Consider the following 18607-nt stretch of genomic DNA (forward strand, 5'->3'; position numbering starts at 1 on the left):
GCAGTTCCACATTGGCTTCACTTTTCAGACCTGGAGCTACCTGCTTGTGTGTACTATATCACTGCATTGGTCCTGATTCGATTCCAGCTGGGGACCTTTGTTGTATGTCGAACCCCTCTCTCTATGTCTTCTGTCTATATCTACATTTCAAACTATCCAACAAAGGTGAAAATACATAAAGCAGTAATGTAAAACATTGCCTGATTTGATCAGTGTCACTACATGAAGATATAAGTTACTACTTTAGCTTCAAGCTTTGTGTGCTGTGAGGACAAATCTCTTAAACTTCAATATTTTTGTTACAAAGTCCCATTGATTCATTGATTGGCCACTTCCTCATGGTATGTGTCCACAAAAAGACCCATCAGCCTTCTGTCCCCCTCTTTTGGTGGCCTGCTTAACTACAACCAGTGTGACACCACAACCGATAAATTTAGCATCTCAGCGCCCAGGGGTGCGGGGTGACTCAGTTCAGCATGGCCAGCTTGTTGCAAGATGGCTCAGCTGTATGTGGAGCGTGGCATCATCCTAGCCTTAGACTCAATCTACATGTTACATGCATCGGGGCAAAGTCTCTGACCTGAATTTCTCTGTGAAATGACTAAACGTTTGCCTGAACTGATGAACAGCAGTCAGACATACAGAAGTTGCATTATGACCCATTTTAGTGCTGCCAGCATTTGTTTTGTTGGCGTCGTAGCTTCTAATGCTACTAAAGTTTGCCTCACCTGACATCTCCCATGTTCTTGTGTTTTTCCCTCTCTACAGACAACTGCAGAGAAGCGCCCCCTTGTGCCAAAGACAAGCACTGCCACCTCAAATCTTACAGGCTCCACTGCAGCCAGAAATGGAACTGCTACAGCAGCCAGTAAAACCGCTACATCAATGCGCACAACGGCGTCTACTCGCACTGCTACCACCGCTGCAGCCAAAAGGCCTCTGGGTATGGCAGACATGCTCACATATCATATATTCATGTACACACACGTTTTTGATTACACTATTTTTATATAGAGATGCACAGTCTTTAACTGCATTGTATTATTACTAATAAAACAAGTGCACTCATGTTTATTTTGTGATGGATTACAATAGGTATACTGCAAATTATTCAGCGTTCATTTCTCTTATGTACATTTTATCCTTTGCAACAATTGAAAACTCTAAATCTGTGTTTCAGCCTCTAAGACAGACAGCAAACCAGGAGAGGAGAAGAAGCCCAGCACTCTGAGGACTTCTACAGGTATTACAGCACTTCCTTCACTTCTTAAGATGTGCAGAACTATAAAGACACTCAAAACAAACACTCTCAACCTCTGTCATCATTCAAACACATGTAAAAACATGGCCAACTGAAAATTGGAACAATAATTACAACATGTCATGTGACACAGAATAATTGCAATTTTCCTATTTAAAAACTACATCTTGCATACTACACATCTATCAAAATGTGTTAAACAAGACCTCCAATAACATCTGTTAATTTTGAATTAATTTGAAAGTCAGAAATATTCATTTTAAAAAGATAATCTGATCACACTGTCACAGTACTATACAGCTGACAGTCGAGAAACAGTGATACTGCACTATCGCTTACCCTGTGCAAATCGAATTAAGTTGATTTCATGTTTTACAGACTGAAGTTTTACTACTATCATTATTTCCAGCAACACTCTGACCCTGCACTTCTCTCCCTCTTTTTGCTCTCTGCATATATTTCTGTCGTCTTTCTTCTTCACTCTTCACTTCACTTCACTTCCGTAATCCTTTCCTCAGTTTTGCCTCCCCTGTCTCTCTCTCTCTCTCTCTTCCTACACAGTTACAGCTTTACTCCTCCTGTCGTCAGATTAGTTTACATTTTGGTAACAGGAGAGCTGTCAGCAAGCGTGCGACACCGCAACACACACTGTCCAACCATGACAATGCTGGGCAGGCTCGGAGAGAGAGAGAGGTTTTATTGCTGAGAGGCCCTGGAGAGTTAAAAACCTTCCCCACAGCAGTCTGTGGATTACTGTCCCTTTGCTGTTGACAGGAGTTTGCAGCTCCTGCTGATACAGCCTGGGGTTGTTTAATCTGCCAGAGTTCATACGGCTAGGCAAATTAGTCTTTAGAAACATGGACGCAAAGGGGAGAATTTCTTCAGCGAAACATGTCTTAACAGAGGCTGGAGATATATGAAAAGTCTGTCAGGGTGGATTGACAGGTTCAGCATGTCTCAGCACTCTAAAGAAAGAGCTTATATATCAGAATTTATGTGAATTGACAGATTATAATTGGTGCAAATGTTGCACTGCCTCTGTGCATCATGACTTAGCATGATGAACCAAAGGACTCTGAAATACAGGATTTTTGGTTGCCAGTAGCAGTGCAGGGCTTCTGGTTGCACTGGGTGATATGTCCCTTCATCACAATGAACACACACACTGCAGTTTATTTTGACTCAATACCCATATACCTTCCTGATGCCATAAATACTCACTTGTGCTTTTAATTCAATCGTTTTAGGAAATTATTTAGCCTTTTTTGATCATGAAAGTGTACATAAACATATATATTGTCTTCAGTAGGAACAAATAGGCTTACAAAAGCAGGGCAGAGTTGACAATGAGATCCCAAAGAGTGGTGTAAATTCAATATTAAGACATGTCTGAATGAAAGAAGATAATCTCTGTGTCTGCTTTTCTGCTCTCTAGCTCTGTTTTACCCCTGTTACTTTAATGTGTTTTCTTTCATTTTCGGCTCTTGCGTTATTTGTCTGTCAGATTTGATAGTTCAATGTTCTTTGTGGTTGGGCTTTGGCTTACAGTGTGTGTGTGTGCGAATGAGAGTTTCTGAATACATAATACACTTTAATTTCTAGTCCTAAGCAGGTCATCTTTGGCTTTCTTGATGTTTGTCATTTGTATGATGTTGATATAAGCATTACAAATATATTTGGGTTGCTTTTTTTAATATGCTTTATTTTTAATATTATTTTTGACAATAACAGAACAAACAGACTAAAGGACAACAGACAGGGTCATCATAGGTAAAGTAAAAATGGGTTACACTGCAGTATCAATGTCCATAGGTCTTTTATTTCCATTATTGTCCCTGACAGTCATAGAGGTCCTTGACTTCGATTCACATGAAGCTAAGATACTTTTGAGGGAGGTGAGATCTTCCACTCAGGTTTAAACTAAAGTCCATTCTGTCGACTCTACCATAGTTTCCACCACAGTTCTCCAAACAACATAAATACATAGTAAAGAAATCACTTCAGATTCAAATATAATATCCAGTTTTTCCAGTATTTTGTGCAGAGTGGTATCAATTTTCACATCTAACTGTCAGCTAAAAAACCTATTTCCCGAAACTATTCATTCAGGTTGGTCATCTTTGAAATGAAAAATGATAAAATTCTATTTCAAACTCCTCTCCCTCCAGCTGACTCTACCAAGCCCAAGAGCACCACAACCCGCAGCTCTGTTTCCACCACCGCTGCTTCTCGCACCCGAACCACAGCAGCCAAACCGGCCACACCCTCCTCCACCACTGGCTCAGTACCTGAGAAGAAGCCCCCGGTGCCCCGCATCCCCCGGGCCGCTTCCTCAGCCACTTCCACTGCAACCACCGCTTCAAGGACCACATCTCGCCCCAGCCCAGGGACGGCCCCGGACATCCGCAACGCCCGCTCTAAGATCGGCTCTACGGACAACATGAAGCACCAGCCTGGAGGAGGGAAGGTAGGTCCCTACGGTGGCTTCATCTGAAGCTTTCAAACCTCTAGATGTGCTTTTTGTAGTGTTTCCTGACACCGGCTGCTCCTCAACTAACAGGCAATGAAGCTGCAAGAAGATTTAACATGTGACACTGGCTTCCTGTGGTTCCTCACTTACACCTCAAACTCTTCTCAATTTCTTCTCATGAGGGAATAAGCAGAGTATACCTACAACTCTGACACTACATTCACCTCACAAGCTACAGGAGAATGCAGTCATCACAGTTGTTATTGCCTGACCTCAGTAGTCAAACCTTCTATTATTTTGTCATCCCTCACTCAATACTCTGCACATTCTTTTACTAACATTCACCATCCTCCAAGCTTTGCACCTTGGCTTTGTTTGAAACATTAGAAGCATGCGTGTGGAAAAAAAACAACACAAAAAGTCATAGAAGTTCTTTCTCTCCTCCAGCTCTTTAAAGGATTATTCTGGTTATTACAACTTGGGACTTTTCTTCTTGATTTTGACCAGTCAAAATGATAACACTGTCCTCACCAAGGTAACCGCTGAGATCTGGGAACATGACGATATTGCTACAATAAAGTCCAACATGAGCGTTCAGATGATCAGATAGTTTAGTGGCATGGATGGATTAACTGGGCCTGCACGATACAAACTGAAATGATAATGTTTTTTTGGCACATGGCCCCTTTACAATAGCCTCATATTCAGACTGACTCCCCATCTCGTTTCACTTCATATTTTAGTTACGTAATTGTGTTCGTGTCTGACAGTTTCTGTTTGAAAGCAGGTATTGGACCACAACAATTTGAATGAATGAGGCAGGGACTCCTGGGAAACTTACCTTTTTAGTGATTTTGCTCCATTTTCGAAATCCAGGTTGTAATAAACCGGAATTATTCTTCTCATCTCAACCACACATTTCTTTCTCATACTTCTCATCCACACTCATACACAATGTTTGGCACTTCTCCACCGCCTCCTCTTTCTGTGTATTATTTTATGAGGTGTTGTTGTTGACCCAGGGCGGGCTTGTTTCCCCAGGTGTCATCTGCCTCTCAGAGCAGGGGCGTCGCCTCCAAAGAAACAAGCCAGGGCAAAGTGAGTTCCCACTCCATCATCCCTACCATCACCACATACTCCACCTCCAACCTCTCTCTTATCATGACTTCTATATTCATGTTCATTTTGCTTTGATATTTATTTTTATCACCTCTCATATTTTTTGTTTGTTTTTAATAAACTGAACTACTGAGGGCACAAAGCCAGTATGGAAATTACTAGCCACAAGCTTTTGAGTAATAAAAGCACCTACATTATCTTCTGCTGTCACATTTGCAAACATAGATACACAGTTTCAAACATTTAGTCACTCATCTCTCTTTTACAGTTGTAATTTCAATTCTCAGCCTGGATTCAGACAGAAATACAGACATGCCTCTAGAGAATTTAAACCGTTATAATTACATGAGTGAGAAACTATTATTTCTGCTTCCCAGTCTTACAAGCTAGATCATTTTGAAAGAACTGAACTGAACTGAACTGAACTGTGAAAGAGAAGGTTACAGAACCATGATGTTAATTAACTTGACCTAGGTTGTAGTTGCTCTTCATCGCTGACTTGGGATTCACTCCTGAGTGTTAGCTTTACCTTCAGCTAACACTTTCCAGGTACGTATCAACAAAGTTGACACCACTGACGTCATGCTACACTAAAAATATTGCAAAATCGATTATTAAAGTCATAGAAAATTTGTGTCACACTTATATGGTAATGCAGTGTACCTTTTATTAACTCAGTCCACATTTACAAATACAACAATAACACAACTTAAACAACAATAAAATATAACATTTCATGTCAGTTCATTGTGACGGATGATCCAAGCTCACTGAAAAGAATGAACACTGCAGCATGCTCTAAAAAGTGTCATTTGCAGCAGTTGGGTAAAAGACTCAAAAGTAGTGGAATGGTCTTTCAAATATCCCTCATAAATATTTTTCTAATAAGGTGGGAAAGTGAATATTCAACTAGTGTTTTGTTCTGTTTTTTTTATTTAAAACCTTTTTTTCAATCCGTAAGGGAACACATGTCCAAAACGTGTCCAATAAAAGCTCTGTGTCAGAGCCAAATGCAAATAGCAGTGGGGTCTTTGATATTATAAATCTGTGCACTCGGTATAACAATTTATTATTTTAATTTATTATGTTACACACAAACACACACACATGGATTAATAAATATGTTTCCTGGTTGGTGTAAGTGAATAAGCAGTGTCCCATACAAATGGACATGTTTATGGTGGGAAGCCAGTGAGGGATCACATGCTTGCTGAACTAGCAGCTCCTGCTGGTTGTCTATGTGAAAGAGGTTAGGATTCAGGAGTGTAACATGACTGTCATGGCACTGAGCCGTGGCCCACTGCTAACAAATGTGACTGTATGTGAGGGGGATTGTGTGTATGTGTCCTATAGAAGAGGACAAACATGCAATGTCTCTTGGTCTGTTGACCAGTGACCAGTGTAACCTCTCCATTTTTTTTTTAACCAGTTGTCTGTGTTTTGTTATAATGTGCTAACAAACAAACTGAATCTCCATATAAATGTGCTGTATCTCCATAATAACAGGGTCCAGTGTATATGTTGTGTTGCATGTGTGTGCCCTATACAATTTCTGTGTGACCTTCAGTAGCTTCTGCTTTCCTTCTCTCCAGACTTGGGTAAACAGTTTTTGAATATCATCCTATCCCTTAGGACTTGTGTCACTTTTTCATTATTTAAATGGCAACTTAAGCAAGATAAATCATTTAAGACAGCAGAACTATCCAGTAGTTTACATCAGGCACACCTAAAATACTTCACATTTGAAGGCATGTTTGATTTTGCCCAGGTGAACCACCCTGCTGTCCCCCCCCCACCCCTTCCTAACCCTACCTGTGATGGTGACGTCTTCTCCACCATTCTCCTCTTTTTTATCCTCATCTTCTCTTTCTTTTCTTCGCTTCTCTTCTTGTCTTTTCTCGTCTCTTCTCTTCCTTTCATGTCATCCCTTCCCCTGCCCTCCTCTGCTCTCCTGTCCACCTCTTGCTGCTATGCTGTGTCCGTGTAGGTTCAGATAGTCTCCAAAAAGCTGGACTTCAGCCACGTTGGCTCACGCTTGGGCTCCAAGGACAATATGAAGCATGTTCCTGGTGGAGGGAATGTAAGTATTACCTGGCCCATGACCAGAGCATATGTACAGGCCAATTTGTCAAACAATTCGACTTTACGAAACGGCTAGAACAGAGGAAAGATGAAATATTTACTTTCATCTCTTATTCGCTTATGAAAAAGGATTTACAAAAAAAGAAGGTCCCCAGTCGTTACTGGTGTCAGCATGAGAAAGTTGACCTGCTCACGGCCTCCAACACAAAGTGCTGCTCTTGGTTGGAAGTCGAGGGCATTGTGTGTTATTGGACAGCATGCTAGCAAGCCTTATGTACCAGCCCTTCCCCACAACCCGCTTCAGAGCCCCATTCTTCCTTACACTCTTCTTGTGTTGTCCCACCCTGTCACTAACTTACTAAACACCAGTCAAGCAATCAAACACCACTAGCCTCTGATTGGCTCTGAGTCTGTGAAGGCTTTAAGGTTTTATCAGGACAGTATCACCACAGATGGGTACATTTGGGATTTCTGGTTTCCTGAAAGGACACTTCTGAGCTTCTTCTTTTGGTGTCTGGTATTTTTTTACCTAATCTGTACTAGGGTGATCCTGCCATCTGTGCAGCTCATGTTCAACAGTATTACACAGAATTACTGTGTGTGTGTAATGTATTTTTGATTGTTGAGTGTTCATTTAAAAAATGAAGCCTGCGCATCCTAATGACCAGTTCGAAAGACCAGTTTTGTTGGAAGCTGTCTACATTGGCAAAGCTCAGCGACACCACATCACATTGGAAGCAACGGGATCTCGAAGTTATCATCTGATTTTTGTTGTTTGTATTACGCCATTTGGTAATTGGGTATGGCTCTGTGTTTTGAGATTAATACTGATCCTGAAGTGTGTTTCAATCCACCAGTTTTTGTGCACATTTTCAATTTGCACATAGAACAATATGGAAATTCTGAGAAAAAAAAAAGAAAATATCCCAAAACTATTATATTTGGCTGAGGTGGAAAAATTGATGTACCAAAAAAGAAAATGCGACAAAAGTACAATGGAAACAGACATAGCAAATAAATCATAATGTACTGTATATGAAGCATGTGACTTAAAAGACGGTAACATCAGATCTATGTGGACTGATGAGGAGACTGTAATACTCTAACGCTTTTTTAACCCTGGGGCTAACTTTTTTTAAACACTGATGATGAAAAGGTTTGTGTAACATTTGACAGGTGCAGATACTCAACAAGAAGGTGGATTTGAGTAAGGTGACATCAAAGTGTGGCTCCAAGGACAACATCAAGCATAAGCCTGGTGAGCTGGGAAATGTTTTGACCATATCTGTTGGCTCAAAAGCTTTGTCGAAATGCTTTATCTCTATGTGCTCTTGGTAATTTATTAGGTACACAAAGCTAAAACTAATGCAATCTAATCCAACAGATCTGCAATAAATCCTACCTTCATTATAATATTTAGTCTACACATTCATTAGCACATGCTAATGAATGTGTAGGCTGTCTGTGCATGTACTGTATGGGTATGATCATCAGACTGATTACACATGTTTGCTGCAGGTGGTGGCGACGTGAAGATCGGGTCCCACAAAATGAACTTTAGGGAAAAGGCTCAGTCCAAAGTGGGCTCCATGGACAATGTGAGCCATGCACCTGGTGGAGGAAACATCAAGGTGAGATTATCACTAATGGAGACAAATTTTTAGTTTGTGTGCACACTGTTTCTCATTTTGTAAACGACTTCTGAAGCAGGTTTCACTGTCATTATGCTGTGTTTTTGGAGTTTCTGCAATGTGTTTCAGAGTTGCCCACTTACTGCTTGCTAATAGTGGCACCTACTTGGGTTAGTCATGATGGTAACAATGCATTACATCCTTTTATTTTAGCATAGAGTACTGTTGAGGCAATGTATGGCCTAGTTTGGTGGTTCCTTGTGTGTTACTTTAAATACTATAACACTTTTGTAATCCTATGACCTATTAAGGACCATTTACTCAGTGTTACACAGGGCTGTCTAGGGCTGAGATTAAAGTTGAGAGAAATGTGGTGAAATCTTTGGTCATCAATCCCAAACGGTGGTCCTACATCTTACTGTGAAACACTTCCACTACCAGACAAGTTGAAGCTTCGGCAACCAAAAGAAAATTCTGAAATTTTGGACCAATTCTCATAATGTTGTGAGCATAATTTTTGTGATAAAGTTTGGGAGAAAATACAAAAATGCGCACACAAAAACCAAAACAATGGAGGTAGAAAATAACCATTAGGAGAAAGGAAGAAGGAGAAAGCATTACTTGCTTTGCTGCATTTTAAAACATGGCTATGATGTGTCTCTGCTCTCATATTTTTTTAGAACTGATTCACACATTCGTCTTACAGTCTGACAGCCTCAAATTGATATTACAGTCTTACAGATTGTGACCAAGATTTTACAGTGTGTAACAGTGTGAGCACAGTGTGACATACAATAAACATACACTATCACAGTCTAAAGGTGCCTTTACTCAGGACAAGGGACCAAATATTACTCTTATATCCTAAGTCTGAAAAAGGTTTTACCTCTGATCTTCAGTAACTGACTAAGACCTTCCAGTCAGTTCACTGAGCTATTAATTTGGTAAAGTTAAAGCTATTACTTTAATAAAGTAATAGAAGTGAAAAACTTAACACCAAACAGTAATACAGAATATGGTCATACAGTAGGTGCAATAGAATAAACAGAGCTTCTAACCACAAGAGGTCAGTGACACAGTCTTGTTTTTGCTGACCTCCAGTGGTTGAACTAGCTACAGTGGTGCAGAGGTGTTTTCCAGGGTGTTGGCAGCACAGTCTGACTTCACTGTTGGGAGTGTTGCAGGTGCAACAGAGAACAATGAAACAATGCTTTCCAGTGTGGTGTTAAGTTACTGTTTGGATATTTGTCTGTGCAAGAGTTATGGAGCATTATGACCGTAGGATTTTGAAAATATGGTTCTGCAAATGATTTGATTTTGAAAATCACTTCACCATCTTCAATGCGCTGCCCAGACATCCTAACGATTGTCCACAGATTTTGTACAGCACCAAATATTTTGCACAGGAATGAGGAGAAAATAGCGTTCATGCTTGTCTCGTCTCACCACTGTCTTCATAAAGACATCTAAAAGATGCTGAGTGGCTTTGAGCTACGATCACTGGTGATGATGGCCTATCGTAAGTCATCTGCAGCAACCTGAAACATCTCAAACCCTGAACCCTCCACACCTGGATTTGGCTCCCTTTCTGCTGACCTTTTCTGTTGTGAAATGTGCTCCCCTGCAGGAAACTGCTCAGCTCAGCTCTGAGGAATTAGGAGAAGAGAAAGAATGTAGACATGATGGAGACTGCATAGACAAGGCCATACATGTTTGATACAAAAGATGGGGGTTGGTCATGGATTTCTAAAGTACATAACATAAAAGATTTCAAAAAGGATTTAAGTTTACGATTTTAGTTATGTGTTGGGTTATAGTGTGGGATGATCCTGCAACTTGGGGCATATTGAACACATATGATGTCACCTGACCCCTCAGCCTATGGCAGCGCATCTGTGTTTCATGACCACCGCATGATCACATCCTTCATTCACACTCTCATCTTCACACTGTTTTACACACAGTCATCATCTTAGAGAAGATACATTATCATAAGAAACAGCTAAGAATAGCATTCACATGATAATCTGAGAAAGTTTTTTTTTTTCAGCCTTTTAACTGAAGTCTATTTTGGAGAGCTTTCAAACATGCAGTCTTACAACAGAAGATATTGTGCTTATTGTGCTGTTCATACAGTATATTACATGCAGGTGGATACTGGCCTCCCAACAAAAGCAAATAAAAAATCTTATTTTTTTTAAATTCTAGACCTGTGAAGGGAGACAGAAACTATCTGTGTCACTATCAAGTGTCTCTGACTGATGGGTGTCTATTTGTACTTTTTAAAGGATAAGCCTAATGATGTTCTATGTTTTCTATACTTGTCAGTGAATGAAAAGACAAACCAACATTGAATTGATTCTTCTAACAAGTATTGTGTGTATCCAAAGCCTTATATGTCTTATTCCTCTGTACCATAGAGCTCCATTGTTATCCAAAAAGTCAGTGAGCCACACTGGTTGAAATGTTCCTTCATTATCATGAACACAATCCCACATACACCGTCCTGCTGCCAGAAATACTCACTAGAACACCAAAATGTGGATTATTCCACCACTGAAAATAGTCCCCATGAAATTCACTATTTCCTGCTGTCTGAGTAACATTTGCTAAAAGCTACAGTGCCTAGCTGTGTTAGCAAATGATACAGCCTTTTTTTAAAAAGAAAGTATACCTTTGTGTATGTCTTCAGAAGGAATGAATGGGCTTGGGGCTGAGTGCCACAGACAGGGTAGAGAAGTGAGAAAGTGTTAGGTATTGTTGGTTTTGGTCTTTTCGTGAGATTTGTTGACAATTAGAAAAATATCAAATACACTTTTATTTTATATTTTAAGCATTCCTGATAAATCTACAAATTGAAACATGATTTTATGAAAGGAGTTCAAGTGTAGAGACATATTTAGCTTCTTTCAGTCTACGGCGTGTGCAGGCACATTCTTACTGACTGTTGAACTTTGTGTAAATTGAAGCCCTTCAGCCATTTAGTACCTGGTTTTTCTCCTCATATATTTCCACTGACATCTACTGTTCATATATTCATATACAGAGGAGTTTGCCATTCAAGGAAACCACCATTTCTACATATTTTGCATTTTGTGTCTGCTTTTTTCTTGTATAATGTGCCTTGATTTACAGTTTTCTTTCATTGCGTTCATCAGGCACGCTCAGATATTCGCTTTGTAGCTTGTGTACTTCAGTTATTATTGTTTTTGTGATCTCATCTTTTTTCACCTTAATCTGGCTCCAGATCTGTTAATATTTATGAAAGACATCTGCATTTACAATCACAAACTGTCCACCAATTATTTGTGAATCACTTCCCATCAACTATATTCTAACTTTTTTTTTAAATGACAAAAGGAAAATGTAGCTCTATGAGATTTGGAGCCAGGTTGTTCCATCCCCATCCCCATTGATTGACATGCCCCTGCTATGTGTTTCTAGGCTGAGGGGGCCCAGGAGACAACAGAGGGGAATGGGACTCCCCTGAGTGGCACCCCGACCCCAGCCCCAGGCTCCGAGCCAGGGCAGGCGGGGAGCCCTGCTGCCCAGGAGAATGGGCTGAAGGAGGGGGCTCCCTGTGATAGTGAGGGCCTCCGGGAGCCCCAGGCTCTGGACTCACGCATCCCAGAGACAAGTAAGTTTGTGTGTCTGCCAGCCTCATCTGCCCCCCAGTTAAGGATTTGATTCTGATGAAGGAAACATGGAAGGAGGAGATGCCAAGGCTGCCCGGCGATCTGCATCAGTATGTTTGACGATATCCTGTCGCCAGGAAACATCTCAAACATAGCATACTGTATAATAAATGTACTAACTGCGTGAGAGTTAACAGATAAAGTTGCCTTTGTGACTGCATCTAGTGTAAATGTGTCTCTCTCTTTGTACTGTATTCATCATGTTATATGCAGTCCAATGCACCTGATCACACCGTCATTTTTTGACTTCTTATCTTACAGGCATCTAATTCTGCTATCCCTTTGCCCTCCTCACTTCTTCATCTCAACCCCCCCCCTATAACATCCTTCTCCTCTCTACCTTTGTCTCGACTTTTCTTTCTCCCTCACCTCCTCCAACCTTTCTGCTGCAGATTGAGTCTTTCAAGCTCAACTTCCGCGAGAATGCTCGCTCTCGCACGGACCACGGCGCCGACATCATCACCTGGCCAGCCCCCCAGGACAACAACAGACCCCACCCACACGTTTCCTCCTATTATCTACACCACAACCACCCGACTCCACGCAGTGTCTCCTTCAACGAGTCGTTGGCTTCTGCAGGCTGTACCGGCTCCCCCTCTGCCCCCTCCTTGCTGCATCTTCAGGAGGAGGTCCAGGGGGACAACAGCAGCCCCTTAAAGGGATCTTGACCTTTCTTGACCCTCTCAAGCTCTTAAAACCTCCTTTTATCTTTAAGCTCTAATTAAAAAATTATGACTCATCTAAAAGATTTGCCACTTCTAGTATCATGTTGTCATGCCTCTTCTCTCACATTTGAGCTCATCATCATGCACCATCGCCCTCATCGTTTGCCACCCTCACCTTACTATATTTGGCTGAAGCGACTGTATAGACTAAGATTGGGCCTCAGTGGGAATCTATGTGAAAGGAAATGAGCGGACGGAAGGTGTTCTCATATATTTTGGTTGCATCTTCTCCGAGGAGGCTAATAAGGAATTGTTGGTTTCCCACAGCCCGGTGGTGGACCCTCGGAAACCTGCGTCATCCTGCCTCCACACCCTAAAAAAACAGCAGTTCATTTGTCAACTGAATGATGTGGAGACCCCCTCTTGGACTAACCCATGGCTCCTGTCACACACACACACACACACACATAGCTTCTCTTTTCCTTGTGACTTTTAGGGGCCGTTTGTTCCCAGTAACCACTGACTCTCTGCTTCAATAATATCATAGTAACTCATCGTCTATCTCATCGTCTCCTCGTCTCTCTTCACTCTCCATCTTAGGATCACTCACCATAAACAAGCTGACATACAAAAAAAAAGCTAAACAACAAGTAGGCTGTTTGAACCATTTTAGGCTGTTTAACTCTTTATTCTCTGTGTTTGTGATGATGTGTTTGAGTGACAAACTTGTGTAAAAATGAGCTTTGGTGTTCTGATCTGATCTTACTTTCTGTCTTTTCTCGAGTTTTCTTTTTCCCTCCTAGTTTTTTAATTTGAAAACAAGGGTTTATTTATTTATTGTATGTTTCTTCCTGTATAAGCAATACAGCGGAACGGTCTTTCTTTTTTCCGATAGCACTCAGAAAATCTTGGAAACGCACAGGTTTTTGTAAACCAAGGCACACACAGTGAAGAAAGAGATGACATTCAGAGGGAGGGAGAATGTGAATGAAGGAGGTGTTGCTAGGACGGTGAAAAAGATGCGTTTGAAGTGTGTTTTTACGTGTATGACTAAATAGCAAAAGACGTGTCGAACCTGAAGGTGTTTTGAAATACAATAGAGAGAGTTGCTTAAGTAGAGAAGCTTTAACTGAGCATGCAGTCCAGAGGGTGATGAGGAAGATGTTTAAACGCTGCAGATACAAAAAAAAAAAAAAAATGTCTCTGACGTTAAAGGAGCTGTGTGTCTCGTATGTGCCTCCTGTCCTTCTTACCTGAAAACTACAGTAAACGAGGTCGATGCAGGCTCGCACCTAAAACTGCTCAGAGAAAGAGACTGTCGTAGTTGACGAAACGGAAATAAAAATGCGAGGAGCGACTTGCTGTTTTTTAAGAGGATTCTGTAAATCAAGGTGTCCTGGTAGTTGTTTGTAGTCATGGTTGTCGTCCCATTTCAGGTGTTTCTATTAGGGTAATGGTAGCATGTTGTTTGGCGGTTGGCAAAAAGCTTTCAGCTGAAGACTAAAAACATCTATAATATGTGTTCAGCACTTTTCTCGTCGGCAGTGGAACATGTGGCTTATCCTCTTCTCTTGTAGCAATGTATTCAACTGTTGCCTCCAATTGCCTTTTATAATGCATGGCCAGATAATATAATATCATGCCCAGAGCTGAAAGCCTATGTGCATTATGACTCAAGTGTTGTGGTTTGGTACCGTGTGTCTACCCCCTGGGGCAATTTGTAACAGTGATGGGCAGGAAGAAATCTATTCTGATGGTTGCAGTTTCACCTCTTAGTTTAGTTGATTCCAAACTAGGTGCTGATCTGTATACAGTGACTCCATGGCTCAAACTTACAGAGATGGATTATTGGTGGGATGGTATTTTTAACATAAGTTCTTTTTTTTTTTTTAGCAGTTAATTATTTCAGTGATTTATCAGCTAAAAAAATATGACTAGCTAAGTAAAATTGGTTCTGCTCATTATCAGCTTGCCAGCCATCACTGCATCGCATCCTCGCTCAGTTTTAAGTATAGTGTTAAAACAAGGGCTGGGTATCATTTATTAATGCTACTGATACCAAAACAATAATTACCAATACCTTAAACTTGCATTTGCTTTCACTTTAAGGAATATAAAGATTTTTTTTTCTACAAAACCCTTGTGTCATTTCTGAAAAGAAGCCAAACTTCTCAAATGTTGACTGCTGTCTAAACACAAGCAGCCACACGAGAACTTTGCCAACGTTAAATAGTCTAAAATTGGCAACAGAAACTATCTGATCAAAAAATAAGTGCAGATAATTATGAATCTGACTGCATATTCATTGCCAGCTTTTCAGTCTTAGATATTCATACTACTACAGACACATTTCAGATGGTAGCAAAAAATACCCAGCTCTAGTTATAATACTGATCTAGTGAAAAAAGGATAAAGCAATTTACAGTTTGGATTATATGCATACAACATCTCCACCACAGTTAATTTGTTTGAGTAATAAGTCAAATTAAATAAAATTCTTGTCAGAGATTTAACAAGTTCTAAAAAAAAACAAAAAAAAAAATCATGTCTTTTTAGTTAATCCAGTTTTAGAAGCACATCTTCACTGACTGCCCCTCAGAGGTGACATAAAACTACAGAAACACTCCTGAATTTTTTTTATTCAAACTGTCACTTTAATAACGGTCGGTGAAGAAGCTTTGACACAACTAAATTGCACCTTAATGCTGGAATATATCAAAGAGGGCTCACTGTGATGGAGTGGTGGTATTTAATTAACAATTCCTCTATGAACAAGTGATCCCGGGTGACTTAATTATGAATGAGCTTTTGTGTGATGAAATGAACAGAGCAAGAAATTGAATCGCAGGACTTTTCCTCTACTATTAAATCATGAATCGAAACACTATTCAGTTTAGATTCACTCATTTTGTTCTACATCGGAATCCCTGTTAATTTGATTAACACGATTAATCTAAGCAAGAAAGATCCTGTTTTGTTTTTTACATAAATGGGCAATAACGTCTAATTAATGTCTTCTGAATGCAGATGTTGGAGCGCTTCTCTGCCAGTCAATGATTGAGTCTTGCATTAAAAAAAAAAACAGCTGTCATCAAATAGTTGAATTTCTTTGTTTGTGCCACGGCTGTTGGCTAGCTAAACTTCTCCTTGTGCCTGTCCCATAAACATGTTAGCTTTGCTTTTACCCCAGGGTTTTTACTTACCACTACTTATGATATTGCACACAGATGTATATAGATATTTTATTGTTGATGCTCTCTTATTGGCCCTAAAATCAAGAACAAAACAAAGTACCGCAGCAGCTGGGGGGTTTGGTGGGTGGGGGGTTTCAAGGTTGTTCAGAACAGCTTTTATGTCCATGTACCTTTAATGGTTTTTGAAAGGGGAAGAACATTTTATCATGACTATTATGACTATTTGTTCTTATTATTAGTATGGCGAAAATTACTGTTGAAAAAGTCTGCCCTTTTTATTAGAAAGGGGCCGCTGAAGTGAAAGAATGTCTTTTGAGATATATTGTACTAAAGACGCAACACTTTTGTATATGTATTTATCGTTGTGTTACTGTAGGCTCATGGTGGTTGTGCTCTCATGGTTGGAGGGGTTTTACTTTTCGGTTTGTGCGGCTTCACAAACCGTCCTGGAGTTTCTCCAAGGAAAAAGACTAGATTTTAACCCCAACGCAACAGTTACAAAGTCAGCTTGAGAATCTCATGAAACCAGATTCTCCTCACAGCCCTGTAACAGCATCTTGATATAGAAATGTTTAACTGGCGACATAGAGCTTCATTAATTCAAGACATTTTTATCAAAATTTATAGCATGGGTTGATGCCTACATACTATTAACACATGAGCACAAGCCCAGTCTTAAGAGATGAAAATAATATTCTGATTAGCTGGTAAACGTTTTTTCTTTCAGAATACTGTGACCTCTTCAGGTTCATATGATAAAAGAATAAAGCAGACTGGGACTAAAAGCTAATGCACCTGAATCATGACACTTAATATCACACAGTGGACCTGGGAATCTCTTGTTTAAACAGGCAGTAAGTGTAGAGGTCGATGTAAAGGCCTATAATTTTGGGAGCACTGCTGCCTAGCATATCAATACAATACAATAACAATATTGTACGCTACATATGGCACTCAAAGAGCAGCGGTCTGCCCTGGAGAGTCACACACACCGAGACCCTAACACACCCTTGTTTAAGGTTTAAGAAGACTAACTGTAGCTGTCAGGTTTGGCTTGTGTAACAAAGGCTCCTGTAATCTATCCAAGGAGCCGTTGTAGAGCTTCATCTACTGCTGCCGCGCTCATACCAGACATGCAAGTGTAACACTAGCTAATAAACACCTATTGTACCTGCAGAGCATGCTGAAAAACAACAATGGGATGTGTTAGGTAGACTTACTATGTCATTTGCAGAACCTCCTTATTGTTTTTTTTGTGTGTGTGTTTTTTTTTTTTTTTTCATTAATTTGAATTTTATTTTTTGGTTTGGAAAAAAAAGTGTTTATTGTGGTTACTTGTTAATTAGTGATGTGATTATTAAACATGAAATAAAATGAACTAAAACTCTCATTTGTGTTTCGCTTTCTTCCGTTTCAGATATTTTAACAGCCTGCACAGGTGTTTCAGGTTATTCTGATTAGACCATATTTCAGGTTGAAGTTGGCCAGATAAATTGCTTAGAGCACCTAAACTCTATATATTGTATTTTAAAAATGATGATGTTGTAAATGATGCTGCCCCAACAGGAGAAGGTTTAACCAGCTCATAAATGAAAACACCTGTATACCTCGGGGCTTTTAAGTGAGGCTATGTCATTTTTGAGAGTAGAAATAACACATTCTTGCAAATTAAAAGTTAAATTAATAAGCAATGAAACATGTCTTTGCTTAATTCAGACACTTGTTCCGGTATGACAGATAACTTAAGCTGACTAATGCAGCCAATGTCAGCTAAATATTGCTGTGTAATCAACATTACTGAGTCAGTTTGCTGAACTCACAACCCTTCTGTACTTGTGCTGCTGTTACACTACGTTTTAGCTTGTCACAGATAAACATTTGGTTTTATCACAAAGGTAAAACAAGAAGTAAACGCACCATACCTTGACGTGTCTTTTCTGTCTAGACCTTTTTTCACAGCAGATAACACTGTTATTGCAGGACAGGCACAGGTGTAACTAATAACATTAATGACAGTTCTGTCCATTGAAGTGTCCCAGTAAGCCGTACCAGTGTGCATAATACCAGGACTGTGGAACGGGGACATCTAAATGGAATGCAGCCACTATTACGGTAATTAGTTGCACCTGTGATGTTCCTGTGTGACCTGTGATACTTGATTATATGAGGACTTTCTCATCAGGTTACTATTAGCTCAGCTCAGTATTTAACATTCTTGTGTACTGTACTGGGTGGAATTGTTTCAGGGATAGTTCTTTGATCATGTAAAAACATAAAGCAAGATGCAAGACTAAAGTCTGAATTCAAATGAAGCCTTCATGTGACTAGTGTTCTGCTAAATGTAGTTATTTGCTCTGACTGTATTTGCTGACTTGGAAACAAAGACAGACACTGACCTCAAGTGGAGCCTAAAGGGATTGAAAAGCTACCTGTTCTGTATACAGTCTACATGTGTCTGTTATTAAACATTTAATCAACAGTATAGACCAT

General features: G+C 40.0%; 1 protein-coding gene across 9 annotated transcripts in view; it reads left to right on the forward strand.

Annotated features, from left to right (window-relative positions):
- Positions 1–17507, forward strand: part of LOC137173121 (microtubule-associated protein 4) — a 121713-nt gene extending 104206 nt beyond the window's left edge. For 5 of the 9 annotated variants that reach the window (XM_067577841.1, XM_067577849.1, XM_067577843.1 and 2 more), the window contains 9 exons: positions 769–943; positions 1181–1243; positions 3430–3728; positions 4773–4829; positions 6838–6930; positions 8109–8190; positions 8451–8563; positions 12008–12200; positions 12520–12644. In XM_067577841.1, the coding sequence (XP_067433942.1) occupies positions 769–943; positions 1181–1243; positions 3430–3728; positions 4773–4829; positions 6838–6930; positions 8109–8190; positions 8451–8563; positions 12008–12200; positions 12520–12527 (1083 nt within the window). In that variant the 3' untranslated portion in view covers positions 12528–12644. The other 4 variants (XM_067577842.1, XM_067577845.1, XM_067577844.1 and 1 more) reach the window with 4 other exon arrangements.
- The last annotated feature ends 1100 nt before the right edge of the window (positions 17508–18607 follow it).

Source organism: Thunnus thynnus, chromosome 21 (genome assembly GCF_963924715.1).
Source record: "Thunnus thynnus chromosome 21, fThuThy2.1, whole genome shotgun sequence".
Classification (NCBI taxonomy): domain Eukaryota; kingdom Metazoa; phylum Chordata; class Actinopteri; order Scombriformes; family Scombridae; genus Thunnus; species Thunnus thynnus.